The sequence below is a fragment of the Physcomitrium patens genome, chromosome 6 (genome assembly GCF_059467195.1).
Source record: "Physcomitrium patens ecotype Gransden chromosome 6, ASM5946719v1, whole genome shotgun sequence".
NCBI classification, from domain to species: domain Eukaryota; kingdom Viridiplantae; phylum Streptophyta; class Bryopsida; order Funariales; family Funariaceae; genus Physcomitrium; species Physcomitrium patens.
In genome coordinates, this window is record NC_143415.1 from 18063224 (window position 1) to 18079940 (window position 16717).

General features: G+C 38.6%; 2 protein-coding genes across 3 annotated transcripts; one reads left to right on the top strand and one right to left on the bottom strand.

Annotated features, from left to right (window-relative positions):
- Positions 1-303: 303 nt before the first annotated feature.
- On the top strand, positions 304-9589 carry LOC112283321 (transcriptional elongation regulator MINIYO). 2 transcript variants are annotated; one of them, XM_090251457.1, is made up of 13 exons: positions 304-440; positions 1246-1459; positions 1844-2308; positions 2543-2870; positions 3044-3649; positions 3939-4066; positions 4380-4564; positions 4694-4799; positions 5152-5418; positions 5561-5758; positions 6084-8372; positions 8528-8737; positions 8925-9589. In XM_090251457.1, exons 3-13 carry the CDS (start codon positions 2081-2083, stop codon positions 9072-9074), a joined length of 4695 nt encoding a protein of 1564 aa, XP_090107583.1. In that variant the 5' UTR covers positions 304-440; positions 1246-1459; positions 1844-2080; the 3' UTR covers positions 9075-9589. The 2 variants fall into 2 exon arrangements, with proteins under 2 accessions (XP_090107583.1, XP_024377647.1); XM_024521879.3 differs by lacking the exon at positions 1246-1459 and having other exon boundaries at positions 311-440.
- A 223-nt stretch (positions 9590-9812) lies between these two features.
- LOC112283322 (cytochrome c oxidase subunit 6a, mitochondrial) lies at positions 9813-11657 on the bottom strand. The gene is made up of 4 exons (XM_024521880.3): positions 11443-11657; positions 10590-10699; positions 10369-10411; positions 9813-10079 (listed from the first exon to the last, which is right to left on the bottom strand). The coding sequence occupies exons 1-4, from the start codon at positions 11576-11578 to the stop codon at positions 10030-10032; spliced, it is 339 nt and encodes a 112-aa protein (XP_024377648.1). The 5' UTR covers positions 11579-11657; the 3' UTR covers positions 9813-10029.
- Positions 11658-16717: the final 5060 nt, after the last annotated feature.

A 16717-nucleotide genomic window follows, 5' to 3' on the forward strand; every position in this document is an offset into this window, starting at 1 on the left:
AATAAGCTTGTGGAAACCAGTGTAGTTGGCTTCTGAAAATTATCATTGGGAGTTTCTGAGCTCCAAGCCTAATGCTCTCGAAGTGCTATTCTCAGCAATTTGTAGCAACATGTAGATTATGCATCTAGTTAGAGATGGTTTTTGTCTCCTTTGGTTAATTCCATTGGTTTATTTTGTTGGTTTATTCCCTAAATTTGAAAACATTGATCCACGCCATTACATTTATCCATTAATTTTACACAGGAAACAAACACACATTATTAGAAGAGGCCAAAGCTAAAGGCACAGTATCCTTTTACTTTAAAGCTTTCTGAGAAGCTGGCCCCATGCCCGCGGTTTTCTTTCACACCGAAGCTCTAAAACATTTGCGGCAGTGTTTCTGTTTCGGAGCTTGAGGTGCACTTGTTCATCCCTCCAGCTCTACGTTTTGCGGTCAAATTGTAAGTATTTTTTGCGTCACGACCGCAATTTTTTTTTTAATACAGTCGAAATTTATCGGTTGAAGAGTGCGTGATCGATTCCAGTGGCTATGAACCTTTTCTTTTCTTTTCTTTTCTGTTTTTATGTTTCCTGGTTTAGGATAATGGATCGCTCGCTAATTCGAGGCAAATTGAATGCGATGGTGTTTTTTTAGATTGTGATTTGAACTTAAGAGCGTTCTTGGTCGATTAGGTGTATTCCTGTTAGGTTGAGCTTGTCTGAAGTCGCGGTGGTGGGAGTCGAGGGTTTAGGGTTTATCCTCTGAGTTGCGTTCATGTCGTCGCAAATTTGAGCAGATCCTTTGCCGTAGTGTATCTCTTCGTTTTATTTTTTTTCGTTTATTTTTTAAAATCAGCAATTCGTTTAGTTTATGAACATTGCCGCTAATGAAGCCTAGTAAACCGTTCCCGTCGCCCTTGTGGCTGAGCTCGGTTTATTCTGTCGACAAGACACGATATAGTTTGCATGGTTGTATTGTCCGAGGTCTGCTCTCCATCAGAGCTTGACTAAGCAGTTCGATTGTGTAGTTGCTTTCTTTGAGGTTTTGTTTGTGCCATGTGAAGGCCAGCTCTGTGGTGTTAGTAGAGCATGATTTAGGCAAATTGAAATACTCGTCCCTCAGCTCAATTGCAGTGGCAAGAGGATTGGGAGAAAGTAGTACTGTAAAGGACTTAGTGTTAAACAAGCTGTTTCTCATGCATTTAAGGTCCATCCATGCGTTACTAAGGTATGTGTTTATTGAATTGATCTCTCGTTTTATTTTAGGTATTGCAGTATCAGTTGCTATGAGCTACGAAGGAGCATAAGACGTAATATCTTTGCAAATAGACGATTTACTTACTTCTACACCCGAGTTTGTGAATTTAATTCGGAAGCGCCTTCATCACTTGGTTGGAGCACAACTTTGTGCTTCATTACATACATAGTAGCTATTCAAGGAACTGCTCAGGGATGACCCAGTTGGTTGAAAACCTACGCGGTAATAGCAATGTCCTTACATTATTTTAATATTTTGCACGAATTATCCTCTACCTGATAATTGATGGTAATAGTAATTTACGGGCCCTCGCAGGTAATCTAATGCAAGATTCATCATCACTAGATCTTTTCAAGTGTGACGTATATGTCGTAAAGGAGTTGATTCGCGTTGTACAGATTGTAGCTCGCATGAAGGTCTACCAAACCTTTATGTCTGTTCAATTAAGCAATACTTATAGCTACTTTCATAACTATTACAAGAGTCATTCGGTCTGGGAATATATATCACGTCAAGATTGTGCGATTGTTGCTGCTTTTGAGCATGGTGGATACAATCAAGTCTTTTAATTGAGAGTGTTGTGGGTGTGTATTTCTGGTTACACAGGATATTCTGATCCAGAGACCCTTAGAAGAACGTCGCTAGAGGAAATGGAAAAATCTACGTGGTGATATCAATGTTCCCTCATTGTCCTATTACTTTGCACCAATTGGCCTTTGAAGATTAATCTCATTCTTCTAGACCTAATCATCCTTGGCCCGCCTCCTCTCACTAACTTAAGGCGCCTGATCTACCCATAGTTGTGTATGTATGTAAGCCTCTCACTTTGATTGAAGCCTCAATATGACGTCGGTGCAACGAGTTGGTAGATCGGGCGCCGGGGGTGTAGGCAAAGGGGACGAGGAGGTGAAGAAGGAGCCGAAAGAGCCGTATCAGCCGCTAAAGATATTAGGAGGAATTCGTGAGAAAGGGTTCGATGGTGATGGCGGATTTTTTGCCAAGCGTGCTACGAAGCCTGTCCAGCCGAGAGTTAAGCCGTTCCCTATTGCGCGCCATCGCTCGGAAGGCCCTGTAAGCTTTGCCGTCGTATAGCTGATTGGTTGGAATTGTGTGTCAATCGAGGAAATTCGTAGGCTTTGTAAATTTTTAGTAGTTCTCCCCCGTTCTGAATGTTAAGCAACATAAGCAGGGCGTAGGGTTTTTCGTTTCATACAGCAATCAATGGTCTTCTTTCCTTTCTGTGTCCGTATTCCTCGTGTTAAGAGTTGGCGTTTGGGACTGAGTTTTGTGAGCTTGGAATGGCAGCATTGGTTACCTCGACGGGAGTCTGAAATTGTGCCGATGCCTGAAGACTCTGAAGAACTGAATGCAGAGGGTATGGCAGCTCTAGCCAAGCCACTTATCCCAAAAAAGAAACCCACTCTAAATATTAGCCGATGGAAGACGGAACGAAATTCGACAAGTACTAGTGTTGATGGCAACCAAGAGCATCTGGATTCTTTCTCAGCTCCTGAACCATCAAATGCAGTACAGGACCTGAAAGTTGCATCAGAAGATTCGAAACTTGAGAGAGCCCCAGAAGCTGTATCTCGGCCGAGGGTTACCTTCACCTTGCCGCTAGAGAAGAATGCAGGTATGTCGAAGTTTCAATAATAAAAAGAATAAAAAAATAAAATCAGGGTTTGGGTTGTCATTGTCTCCCTGGTTTGCTTTGTTTGCTTTCGTATCGTATCGTATCGTATCGTATCTTAGCTTTGCTTTGCTTTGCAGTGCTCTCTGTTTATGCTACCTCACTTGGTGCTGCAGGCGAAGCGCCTGCTGATCGCAGTAAACCTTTAGAGTATGCAGAATTGTCAAGACTGAGAAGTAACTCGGGTGCGAGTGGTCGAGATCAAATTAACGACACTGGAATCGAGACAAGGTCTAAATCAGAAGAAGAACTGATTGACGAGGAAAATCGTGCCACCATTGCATCTATGTCTGCATCTGAGGTGGCAGTAGCCCAAGTCGAACTTATGAACCGGCTGAAACCTGATGTAATAGAGATGTTAAGAAAAAGAAGCCAGAAGAAAAATTCAAAAGAAGGTAAAGGTGCAGAGAAAGAGGTCGATGCACGTCCAGTGGCAATGAATGTAGTAGTAGAGAGTGACTCATCTCCAGAAAGGAAAGAAGCAGGGAAGGGTTCCAATACGCATGAAATTTCGGAAAGTGGGGAAGCACCCGTCGGTGCTTTAAAGAACCAAGAGGAAAATCATGCACCCGCTCCTCAACTGGATAGTGTTCCTCTAACTGTTCCAGCTTTGGGTTGGTCCAAATCCTGGATCGAAAGAGTAGAAGCCGTGAGGCTATACAGGTTTGACATGCAAGGTCACCTGGTGGCAATTGACGAGGCGTCGATCCAGAACACCTCTGGCAAGTTACACTTACTACTTACTTTATTTCAAAGTTTTGATTGGCACTACCGTTATTTTATTTCATTTGGTTTGTGTCTTGGTTGTATTCGTAAGCAACGTCCTAGTCTTGATGTTCAGTAGTTTGTGTGAGCTTAGCCCACAGACCAACTACGGTCGGGAAAGACCTTTGAATTGGCTCATATGGAGTGTCGATTTACCACCTCCAGGTTCTGGCATATGACAAGCATATTTAGTCTTGTTAATTTTTGCATCATAATCATGGTTATTTTTCGTGCATCTTCAAACAGATGCTCCGCTTGATTTCCAACAGCCAAGTGTGCAAAATGTTGCTGAGCGGGACTTTCTTCGATCAGAAGGTGACCCTGTAGGAATGGGCTATACTTTAAAAGAAGCCTCCGATCTTGTTCGTAGCACGGTGAGTGAATGGCGAAGAATGGAATTTTTTTTCTCTTCCACTTTGCTTAATACCCCATGGACGGTGACCTTTGATTTGTGCTTTGTTCTGTAAAATAGTTCACTCTGCGAACTTGAGGCCATATTCATGGTTTAGCGAGATGTGCAACGTTCTAGCTTTGTTTGCTGGTGGAATATTTGCAGAGCTATTTGTTTCATCAATCAAGAGTATTACACAGAATATTATGACCAAGAGAATTTTGCTGTTCGAATCATAAACTATGTATGGTACTCTATCAGAGTAACCGATTCATAATAAGGGGTTTGTTCTGCAGGTTGCAGGTCATAGAACATTTGCTTTGCGGCTCATAGCTTCTGTTCTCGAGAATGCTATGATTGGACTTCAAGAGCAGAAAGCATCCTTTTTGGATCTAAAGCAGAGGACGCTGAAGGATGTTGATTGGCAGGCAGTATGGGCTTACGCATTAGGCCCCGAGGCCGGATTAACCTTGACCTTAAGGTGTTGATATGCATACTTCTAGGAGATATTCTTTCGTGAGGCCTGGTGCTTCGTCGAATGATGTTTTTGCGTATAGGATGGAGAGTTGATTTGTGTATTTAACATTCGTCACTGATCTGCTTATACCAGGCTTGCTTTGGACGACACCCACACAACTGTTGTTGTATCATGTGCAAGGGCTCTACAAGCTCTTCTGAGCTGCTCAGCTAACAATGCAATCTTCGATCTTCATGAGGTGATTTTTGGATTTTTGGATTTTTTCAAAGAATTCACTGTCAAACGAAATCAAACAAGAATACCAAATACTAACAAATCATCGTTTTGAGTATAAGTAGTTGTGGCTTAAGTCAATGGGCAGCTATAAATGTACGAACATGCAAGTCCCGCGATATCTCCAGTGACATAATGAGGGATTTAGTTTTCATGTTTTTTGAATGGAAATAATTGATTAAGACTTCGCAAGGAATGGGATTTTCGGTTGCATGAGGGATCTTGTTGGGCGTGGTAGTTTGATGCGTTATTATAATTTCACGAATCAACACATTCGTTATAATTATTATAATAATTCACTGTGTTGGCCTCAACAGAATTGTTGGCCAAGAATGAAGTTGGTTTTCACTGGGTCCGTCTTTCGAAGCCATTCAAAGCAGGATGAAGGGTTTCTTGGAGGGGGACGGTGGAAGTACAATATCAAAACTAGTGAGTTATACGCCTTTTCAAAAACAGGGGATTCTCAAGAAGAAGGTGCCGAAGGGAATGAGACTGTTGGAGACGATGCAACAGTCGCGAGCAAAGACTGTGCTGCCGGGCTTATTCGAATGGGCTTGTTGCCCCGAATTCGTTATATTCTTGAGGTTTACATTTCTCGCTCCTTCGGACTTTGATTCTTGGGAAGGATGACTCCTTTTGTGACACTTTATTAAAGAAGTACAATGCATATATTTAAAGCATCGCTCATTTAGATTTATTTGCTCTAAAAATCATACTGTTATGCAGGTTGAGAAGTTGAAGGCAGCAGAGGAGCAGTTGTTAGATGTTATTGTGGCATTAGCACGTCATTCTCCCGCTGCTTCGGAAGCTGTTATGAAGTGTCCAAGACTTTTGGATGCTATTATTCAACGGTTTATATCAATGAACGAGGATCGAAATGATGTTGGCCATTCTGCTCGCACCAAGGCCATCGAACTTCTCAAGGTGAATTTCAATCCCTGAAACTTGTTACTGTATTATTTAGAGTGCTTGATTGAATTTGGACTCTTTATGGTTGTTTTCTTTGGTGTGTACGAGCCTCAAATTTCTATTTTGAATCTCGTGCATAGAGGGAAGCCATGAGGCCTGCGTCTCTGTTCATAAGGTCCAGTTTGATGGGCTAATGTGGTATTGGTTCGCTTGTCGTACTACTGCAATCTAGTTTTCGGCTTTTAAAGTCTAGGTTTTCAGTGTAAGAGATCGGTACTGATATCGTAGAATAATTAGGACAAAAACTTTTGATAATTTTATAACCAAATCTTGGCCTCAGGTACTATCACAAGCAAGTCGACTCTACTGTTCTAAGTTTTTCAATTCAGGAGCTATTCAAATGGCACAATCTGAGTTATATACGCAATCCTGGTCTGGGGGCATGGTATGCTTAACAATGGTGGAGTCTCTCCGGCTCTGGCAAATCTGCATCCAGTACAAGATGGGTATGTCAAGCTTTATGGATATTTATCCTAACCTCTGCTTCTGGTTGTCTCCTTTGACCAAAGAAGAGATCTTAAGTGATAGGAGCATAGATGCTCTGAGCTTGGCCCAGGAGTCGTATCGGTTACTAGAACGACTTGCTCAAACACTGCCTAGACTACACCTAGACGATGATGAGACATTGGAGAGCTTTGAAACCGACGATGATGAAAACTGGGCATGGAGTGTGGCAGTTCCTTTTGTAGAAACTGCTCTGGGCTGGCTCTCTGCCGAGTGCCTGTCTGCTGTAATAGAGCTAAACAGCAAATCGAGGCAGTGTGTTACCTCCTCTGCAGTTGATACTTGCACGGTGAAGCTGATTGGGACTCTCACTTCAGTACTTCAGTTTCTTGCAACAGTTAGTGAAAAGATACTTGGAAGCAATGACGGAGAGAACGGGCACAATTCACATACTCCCTTTATACCCACCTTTGTTCCCCGTCTAGGGCTATTATTGGCAGCAGACAAATTTCTTTACAATCACGATGGATCTATGACATTGTTCGGAAGTCTTTGTTCCATTAGACATATTAAGGATGACGAAACCACGTTGGCTGCTACTTTTTGTTTACACGCTGTGGTTCGACTCTTCAGCAATGTAGACAAAGTCATCAAAACTGCACGAGCTGAGAGTGTTCCAGCCTCAGCATTTGGGGAAAACACTCCAGCACATAAAATACTAGATGCTGGGTTGGTTTTTTCTTCTAGAAGGGAATTTCAGAACTTGTTATCTCGTGCTGGAGATGAAGTCATATCAAACACTTGCTTACTCCAGTCTTTCGAGATAAATGGTAGGGGAGGGCCTGCTCCAGGGTTAGCGCTCGGCTGGGGTGCGTTAAGTGGTGGATCATGGTCCAAACAAGTTTTGGTTGCTCAGGCCACAGCCAGGCTTGTGATGTATTTACTCGATTTAGTACCTCCGTGTAGGAGCAAAACTTTTGTTGATAGCCATGATTCTAGTAGTACCGAAGAATGCTCCATTGCGAAAATGAAGACTTGTGTTTCGGAGATGGTTTGGCGGTTAAGTTGTGGATTTGGTGTTGCGGCACTCGCCAGTCCAGAGGACGGGGAACTGGTGAAACAAACCTGCTCCAAATTGTTGGTTCACCCGAACATTTTGACTTCACTGACAAAGGCCGCTGAGAGTAATCTATTAGAATTAGACTCCGTTTTCGAAGACTTAAGTCTGCGCATAGAGGCTTTATCCAAGTTGGTTCCTGATAAAATGTCGAAGGTGCTCCTGGAGCACTACACATGGACATGGACATCACGAAAGGATCAAAAGGTACCAAAGACCCAGAATGCTGACGGTTCTAATCTCAGAGGGATACTGAAAGGTAAAAAATCAGGTTCAAAGTTACCGACTGTTCTTGAAAATGCGTCTGCTGGCGCAAGAACGAGCTTAGCGAGAGAGTGGGCAAGACAGAGGCTACCATTACCATCACATTGGATTCTTAGCCCTATGGCTTCTAATATGTCACGGGTGCTATTCACATCAGAAGAAGAAGGGGTTGGGGTTAGTACTGTGAGTATAATTGAGAAAGCATTGATGGAAGAGACTATAAAATCTGGTTTATCTTGGCTTCTATGCTTGGAGTTTCTTTATTCTCAAAGCAAGAGTGATCCTTTCCATTTAATACCTTTGGTTAGAAAAGTGCATGCTTTATCATCTATCTATGTTCTTGGAGGAGACGTTTTTCTTCAGGAGGAAGTGCGGAGTGCCATTGGGGTGTTGCAGGAGATTTATGGTCGCCAATTGGATAGACCTACTACCTCGGAAGAATCATTGAGTCTCAAGAAGGACAAGGATGGAACGCATGTGCTTATCGACCAGACTTTGGATTTTGAACATGGAATTAACCCTAACTACACCTCATTTGGAGAAAGTTTAGCAGAGCAGTTTGTATCTACTTCATTTGGTGACCTTGTCTTTGGCCGTCAGGTAGGACTTCACCTCCAGCAAGGAGTGCCCGACTCCGTCCGGTTAGCACTTTGGCGCTGTGTAGCAGATGGTCAATCATTGAGGCTTCTGCCTCCTTTGTCCAAATGTTGTGGAAGGCCTGAGCGTTACTTATACCCTTTAGAGGTAATCCCTATATTCAATATCTTTTAATAATGAAATGGAGGTACGATTCTTGGGATATATATATATATATATATATATATATATATATTACCCATTTACAAAGCTGCAGCTTGTATTGCAATATAGTTGCTAATACCTTATGGATTTTTGTGCAGAGGAACGACGAAATTCTGGCAGCATATGTAACAGCGTGGACATCAGGAACCTTTGACACAGCTGTTACGCAGGCAGGCCTCTCGTTCACGTTATGTATGCATCATATTGCTGGGTATCTCTTCGGAAATTCAGATGTGCATGACAAATTAGCTGTTAAAAAGGTGACCAGGACACTGGTGCGGAGCTCCATGCTCAAGTCACAACAGCAGGTACTAGACACGTATTAAAAGGCCCTCCTTGCTTTATCAGTATTGAAATTGCATATCGTGTAGATTTGAACTGAACTCTCGCGCGCATGTCCGTGAGAAGAATTTGATACTACCGCCTTGTGGCTTTGAAATAGCTTTTTTAATCTAGTAATTCTTACGGCTCCTAAAGAGGTGTATATGTTTGCAGGCTGCGTTTTTGAAGCTTTTAGTTTATCAATCCTCTGACCATAATGAGCTGATGGACCGAGTGGCTTTTCTTCGGGAGGCTTCTGATGGTGATCGCACCCTTTTAAGTCATATAGAGCGTTTGCAACGCCTAGCAACACCAGTGCAGTAAACCATAACTGGCTGGAGTTATGTTGCGTTTTTGGAGTACTTAAATATGCCTCCAGGATAACACATTGGAATCCCTCGGTAACAGTTGCTAATGTGGCTTGCACCATTGTGAAAGTGACTGGTTTTCCTTGTACTGAGGACTTCACTGCAAGCTTAGCCAAGTTAGCCTAGACTTCTAATCGAGAGAGCCTTTATAATCTCCGACAAGCACTGAGGGTCATACTTCTCTGCATGACTAAAAACTGCATCTCATTCATCACCAAGTTGTAAATACAGAATGTCATAGGTTGCCAGAATACAGAACGATGTGGGTCAATGATAATAGATTTAGTGTACGAAGTTCGAGACCCAATGAAAAACTGATAACATTCAGCGCGTCTCTGTGATATAGTCTTGTGAAGGTTGTATTTGTCGCAAATATTCTGAAACTTTAAAACTTGCCGAAGATACCAGTGATACTATTTATTTATTTATTATTTTATGGAATTGTGCCAAACCGAATGCAGTTTTTTACCAGCAACTTGAAAAACAAAATGCATGTATCGGGACTCTGGCAGAGAAATGATGGTCGACGTTGTACAATACACTACCTAGTTGCAAATTTACAAAACTGTATGAGAAACAGGAACAATCGTAAAATCCTCCAACTAAATACTTCCACTCTGGCCACTATATAATACTCCTTTCCATGAAATATGTCCATTGAAAACGGTGCTACGATACTCGTAAGACTGAGTCGTTATGCCAATATACCATATGCACAACACATGAAGTGTGTCTTCTGGCGAATTATTAAGTATCATTATGCAGAGGAACATTGATATCCATGCTGGTATGGATCTCAAGGCGGAAAAGGAATGCTCGGGCACACCAAGCTAGTTTCTAGGCAGCTGTCTACAGATCAACCTCATTACATAACTCTAGGAAACTGATGATGCACGAAGACTAAGCAGAGATTAGTGCTCATAGTGACCTTCGTGCTTGTACTCGAATAAACCGTCAGGACCTGTAAGACCAGCGGATAGTTTAGTTACGATCCGACAGATTCAGTGACTTTTACAACTTTGTGCTTCAGGATTCTTGTGTAGTATAGTCCTGCTCACCTTTTACTTTAAATAATCAACTTTAGAGAACTCCAAGGAGCGGTCTGGGATTTACCGCGAAAGATAAGTATGTTGGCCAAGATTAAACTTCGACAAGCATTCTAGGAACCAATATGATAAAAATCAAGCTTTCCAGCACAAAGTACGCTTGTGCAGTAAACAGCATCAAGAAAAAAGTACGAAAAGACATACCCCAGGGAAACTGCTTGTTACGGATATGCAAGTAAGAATACCCCTGTCATTCCCAACAAAATCAATGAGAGAGAAGCTTTGAGGACTTTTACATCTTTACTACTACCAAAACGTTCTCCGGACAGAGAAAACTGCTTAAATTCCTTCACTGAAATGTAGATCTTCACACAACAAATGCAAATCACTAAAAGCCAAAATACGTGCGCTACGAAATAATATACCGGTTTCTCTCCATCATGCCCATGTTCCTCATTAGCAAGAATGTAGATTCCCATGCCAATACACATGATGTACGCTGCAATTGTGATGCTGCGCCACTTAGCCGTCTCCTCTACAGTTCCAAGTCAACTTACACTAAGTAAACGTACAAAGGTAAACATACATGTGGCAACGAATTTGCTCTATGAAAAATGACGCAACGAAACCGTGCTCTGTACACCTTATCAATTACTTGCTACAGATCACCAAAAGGTAATATCTCGAATAGAAAGTGAGCACACGAATCAATGATTCAACAATAGACAGACGCTTCTAGCAAAATTCTCAGATGCAGTAGTCCATATTAAGACACATGACATGCCTAATCCATAAAACATATTCAACCGTTGAAAATTCATCTTCGAAACCAAGCAATCCTAGCCTCAAACGCGACTTTAATGCAGATACTTTAATGTAGTAGCACATCAACCATATAAAAACTCAACACAGCTGGTCACACATTCAAGGAAGACAGATAACGCTCTAAGAAAGGAAAAGCGACTCAAAATAAACTCAATCATTGCATGAAAGAAAAATAGAAGTAATTCAACCCTAGAAGTAGTAATCTACCGGGCCAAGTACTACAACCAAAACTCAAAGAAAAGAATCCAGCAAATCAAAACCCGCGGACAAAACCTTGCGATCAGACATAGAGATTTCTCCCAATAACCCTAACCACACGGTCACTGATCAAACAGCACCATATTCAACTAAAAGAAAAGCCAAGAAGACCGAAAACTTAGCCAACTTAGGGCATTCTAGAATCAACCAAAATTCTAAAGAGATGAAAACCACGGTAGATTCAGGAAAGCTCACCAGCATCGTCGTGTGCGTGAGACTTGGAAGCGAAGAAGCGCTTTGAAGCAGCACCAGTCTGGGCAGTCTGGCCCAAGGGGCTGGAAATAGGTCGGCTCAGGAGAGCACCGAGTCGTTGCCGCACAAGATTCGCCATCGCAGCAAAATTGTTGCAAAACGAGATCGAGGAAACACCGAATGAGAGCGCGATCCAGTAACAGCTACGGCAGAATTCGGATCTTCGAAACTCAGAGTGCCACCCTCGTCATCGGCTTCAATTCCACGCGGAATTGGGTCCGTCCCACTGCACACGGTGTAAGAGCACCATCATCGTGCCCTATCACCGAATGAGAACGAACCTGAAACCGTGATTCTCTAGCCCTCGACGATGAACGTCGTCGCGTTTTCGTCGACGGAGATATTCATCGTTGGGGTTTCGTTGGGCATGTACCCACAAGGGCAAAGAGTTTTTTTTTTTTTTTTTTTTTTTTTTTTTAAATTTAACCAATCCTATAAAGTTAATGAGTGTATTATCTATACTTTGTGTGAATTTCTTAATACTAATATAAAATTTTATATATAAAAGAAAATATTATATTTATTAAATATAAGTATTAAATTTAAAAATAATATCTTATATATTCCTCAAATATGTTGAAATATCAAGAATATTCCTATATTTTTGCTAATAGCAAATATATCTCCCACTTTTGTGATAATATCAAATCTATCCTTAAATGTAATAAGATATCACAATTATTCATTTTTTATGTATAATGAAGCTCCAACTACATGATGAACAAAATTTGGCACAATCCTTTCTGCATTTTTTGGCTATTAAAAAATTTGCTTCTCTTAATTCTTAATAATGCTTGATTGTGGAGATACATACTTGTCGGAAACACTTACAATATTATAGAGCCATAATAGCCAAGGTGGCATCTCAGAAGAAAAGAATTTGGACCTTAATGATATAGGAGGAAGTTGCATTGTGATCACCACAATAGAACTAAACCTCAACAAAGATATTGAAGCTAATAATAGTTCTATTAGATTACACAATGATGGTACTTTTTGCAACAATATCATTATAAGTGATTGAAACATGTAACTAATCTTACTCATTCTCTTTAAATCTGTCAAGGCCATGAATCTCAAAAAAAGAAGAAACTCAATACATCCTTTTGTAATTCAAAAAGATTAAAAAATCATTCAAAGATGATAATATATTGAACTAAAATGGCTATTGCTAAAGATAAAAAGATTAAAAAAATCTTGAAATAAGAATAAAAACTAAAAAAACATTGACAAGAGTGAAAAAAGCTTCACTCTTGTTTTTATATATACTATCTAACTAAGAAATATGTGGCAATATTCTATGAGACTTCCAACACGTGTTGACTTTGTAAGATACATATGTTAACTTGCAAGGCAAGTTTCTTATATACACACCATATCATTAGCTTATACTATAAGCTACCAATGCATGTAATATGTGGCTAGCTTGTTGGATAAGTTCATAACCTACCAATCAACTAAAAATATGTATAATGTCAAATACGTATCTATGAAGCTTTTAAGAAGCTTCACCTTAAGATAATATCAAATCTATCTACATTTTTTTTTTATCTAACATTTCTTATCTAGGTAAATATATGTTTGTAACATTATCCATATCCTTGCCTATGAACAAGATACTCTAATTTATTTCAACACCATCTTGAGTCTAAGATTTCTCCCACCTCTAGCTCTTTATTATTATCTACTTCTATAGTAGGACATGGTATTTGTCTTCTTCCCAAGATATTTACTATCTTATATAATCTAAAAAGAGACATGTGAAATATAAGATGGATCTTTGTAGACTCTTGAAGACATAATTGATAAGCAACTACATTGATTTATTTATTAATAGAAAATGGTCCAAGCTTGTGGTAATCCAACTTCTCACAAAAGCGGTTAGTCTTGATATTACAATGAAGTAATTATAGTTTATTGCCAATGTGGAATTGATGTTGCTCCTTGCAATATACATATGCATTAGCCTTTTATTGTTCTTGAGTTTCTTTTAATGATACTATCATTGTTATTTAGAATTCAAATAAAAAAATTTCCAAATCTTTCACCACAAGCTTATCAATTTTTGAAAAGTCAAAAGCATCAAGTCATGGATGGTAATTATAATTAGTAAAAAAATATATTTGTTACATAAAAAAATATTATATTATTATATAAAAATTCTATCAATAATAAAAAAATTATCCAATCATCTTATTGGTAGTTGATGGTATACTTTAAATGTTACTTCAAAACTTGGTTTACTTACTCCATCTATCCATCAATTTGAGGATAAAAAATCAAAGATAGATTTATGTCTACTTTTAAAATCTTGAAAATGATTCACCAAAATCTTGATACAAATTGAGTCCCTCTATCCAATATAATATCCTTGGATAATTTATAGTAGCAATAGATATTTTCAAAAAAAAACTTAGATATTTTTTTTACTTGTGATAGATTTTGTATATGGTACAACATGTACCATCTTGATAAAACAATCTACTATCACAAGTATAAATTCATACAAACTTGAAATTGAAAGATTCATGATAAAATCCATAGAAAAAAAAGATCATAATTGTTTTGGAATAAGTAATAGCTGAAGATGTCTATAAGATTGATGAAAAGGAATTTTTAATGTTAAAAAAATATCATATGATTATATAAAGTCTTTGACTATCTTCCACATTTGACGCCACTAAAAATCTCTTGATATTAGTTCCAAAGTCTTGTTATATTCAAAATTTCAAGTTGTTGGAAAGTCATGATAAACTTAAAGAATATATAATTATGCTTTATCTTTTAGAATGTATAATTTTTCCTTGAAATAGAGTAAATTATGATAAAATAAATGTTAGACGAATAAAAAATATTAGCTAACGTAAGTTGCTAATGATTAAAGGGTAATAAAAGATAATAGAAAAGTTACCAAGATGTCAGCTAGGGTTTATAATGGCGGCTAGGTTAAGTGGCGGATAGGTTAAGTAGAATCTAGGATTTAGTTGGATGAAATAAGGATAAATGAGAATGAAGTTGAGCCACAATGGATGAAAATTCTACGTATAAGTAAAGGATGTTGGAAGTGAGAGGTATCTCATTCCATACTTCTCTTGTATCTAACCTTGCTGATTTTTACTTACTTGTGTCTTGCTTATTGTATTTCTTCAATAGATTATGGGCCCACAAACACTTGATTGTGCTTCTCAGGTAAATTAAAGTTATTTGTTGGTTGTTGCTCTTGTGTAGAATAGATCTTATGGTGTTTGCTGATATTAGGATTTGTATGATCTAATCTTGTGTTTTGGCTTGTGGAGGTTCTGATTTGGGCCTTATAGATTCCTAACATCTATTGAAGGTTCTTAATTCCTAGGATTGAGTGATTAAGACCTTATACAAAGACCTTAATAGTATCTTTGGTATTCCAAAAGTTTTAGTGAGAAAGTGAATTTTATAAGTTAGAAAACTTGATAGTAAAGCTGATTAGAGTCCACATACTTGTTAGAAGCTTTGAAAGTTGAGTTGGGAGTGTTTGGAGTGAAAAAACAATCATTTGCTCACAAGAAGGTATTTTGAGATTTTGTTAATGTAAAATTGTTTTCGTGATTTTAAGCACATAGAGAATATTTTTCTTGATATTTTTTGATAGATCTATTCTTAGATATGGCTTCTAGTGAGGTTGAAGATTTGAGAGTGATTGAGAAGTTTAAAGGTGAAAATTTTTACCATTAGAAGGTAAAAATTAAACTTTTATTGTCGTCTTTGGACCTTTGAAACATTATAGATGAAAGTGAAGAGCCTCCAAGAATGCATATTGATGCTAAGGAGAAGAAAGACTTTACAAGACATGAAAAGAAGGCTTTTGGCATGATTGCAATCAATTTGGATGAAGCCAACTTTTCTCAGATCATCTCTTGCAAAGGACCAACAGAAGCATGAAAGATCCTTTGCAATATATATGAGAGTGAGAACTTATTCAATATCATCTTCTCAAAGAAGAAATTATTCACTTAGAAGATGGAAGAAGGTGATGACTTCATGGCTCATATCAATAAGATAAAGGCCCTTACTAATCAACTTTCAATTATTGACAAGCCTTTAGAAGAGAGTGATATTGTCATGACCTTGCTTATGAGCCTTCCTCATTCTTATAACTACCTCATTGTGGTATTAGAGTCCATCAAACTAAAAGAACTCACAATAGATTATGTGATAGAAAGACTTACTCATGAACTGACCAAGAAGAAAGAAAAAGAGCCTCAAAGTGAAGATTCGGCTCTCTTTTCAAGACAAAGCAAGAGAAGTTATTCTAACCAACATGGCAATGCAAGAACTTACTTCATTTGTAGAAAATCACGTCATTTTGCTAGAAATTACTACAGGGCTAAAAAAAGATATAGAAAAAGTACAAATAATGCTCGTGATGAATATGGAGGTGATGATTATGCATTCATGGCAAGTGAAGGTACTTCCATGGATACCATGTCCAAGAAGATTGTTGATTTAGGTGCCACCAAACATATGATTCTATATAACTATTCATTTGTTACTTATGAAGAAATTTCAGTAACAAATATACTCATGGAAAAAAATGGCTTAGTAAAAGCTATTAGAATGGGCTCTATTATAGTAGAAATTATTGTGAAAGGCGAAATTAAGAGGATCAGATTGAAGGACGTCTTACATGTGCCAAAGATAAAAAAAAAAAAAACCTCCTCTTAGTAAGTAAACTTATTTCACAATGGTTGTAAAGTATAATTTGATAAGAATAGGTATTTTGTGAAGACATTGGAAGGAGATGATGTTACAAAGGACTTTAGAAATAGCAACCTCTACTTCATCAAGCGTGAGAAGGTAAATACAATTGAAGTGGCGGTATTTGTTGAATTTCCTCAAGATCCAGACAAGTTTGGTATTTGGCATCGATACCTTAGTCATTTGAATGTCAAGAGCATGAAGGAGCTCCAATCCATAGTAAGTGGCTTAAATCTTAGTCATATAAGCTACAATGCTATGACACTTGCTTGTGAAGGTTGTATTCAAGGAAAATAATAAAGTACTACATTTTCAAGTGGAGTTGCAACACATGCAACCAAGTTGTTGGAGATAGTCCATTTTGATGTTTGTAGACCTATGAGAATGCCATCAATAAGAGGTGTAAGGTAATTTATGACATTCATTGATGATTTTTTAGACAAGGTGTGGATTTTTCATCCTCAAAGCAAAGAGTGAGTATTTC

Coding starts and splice junctions, on each gene's coding strand:
- LOC112283321 (XM_090251457.1), top strand. CDS start 2,081: ATGACGTCGGTGCAACGAGTTGGTAGATCGGGCGCCGGGGGTGTAGGC. Junction 4,067..4,379: donor CCGATCTTGTTCGTAGCACG/GTGAGTGAATGG, acceptor TTTGTTCTGCAG/GTTGCAGGTCATAGAACATT. Junction 4,800..5,151: donor CAATCTTCGATCTTCATGAG/GTGATTTTTGGA, acceptor TGGCCTCAACAG/AATTGTTGGCCAAGAATGAA.
- LOC112283322 (XM_024521880.3), bottom strand. CDS start 11,578: ATGGCGAATCTTGTGCGGCAACGACTCGGTGCTCTCCTGAGCCGACCT. Junction 10,412..10,589: donor GGCATGATGGAGAGAAACCG/GTATATTATTTC, acceptor TGGGAATGACAG/GGGTATTCTTACTTGCATAT. Junction 10,080..10,368: donor TAACAAGCAGTTTCCCTGGG/GTATGTCTTTTC, acceptor CTGGTCTTACAG/GTCCTGACGGTTTATTCGAG.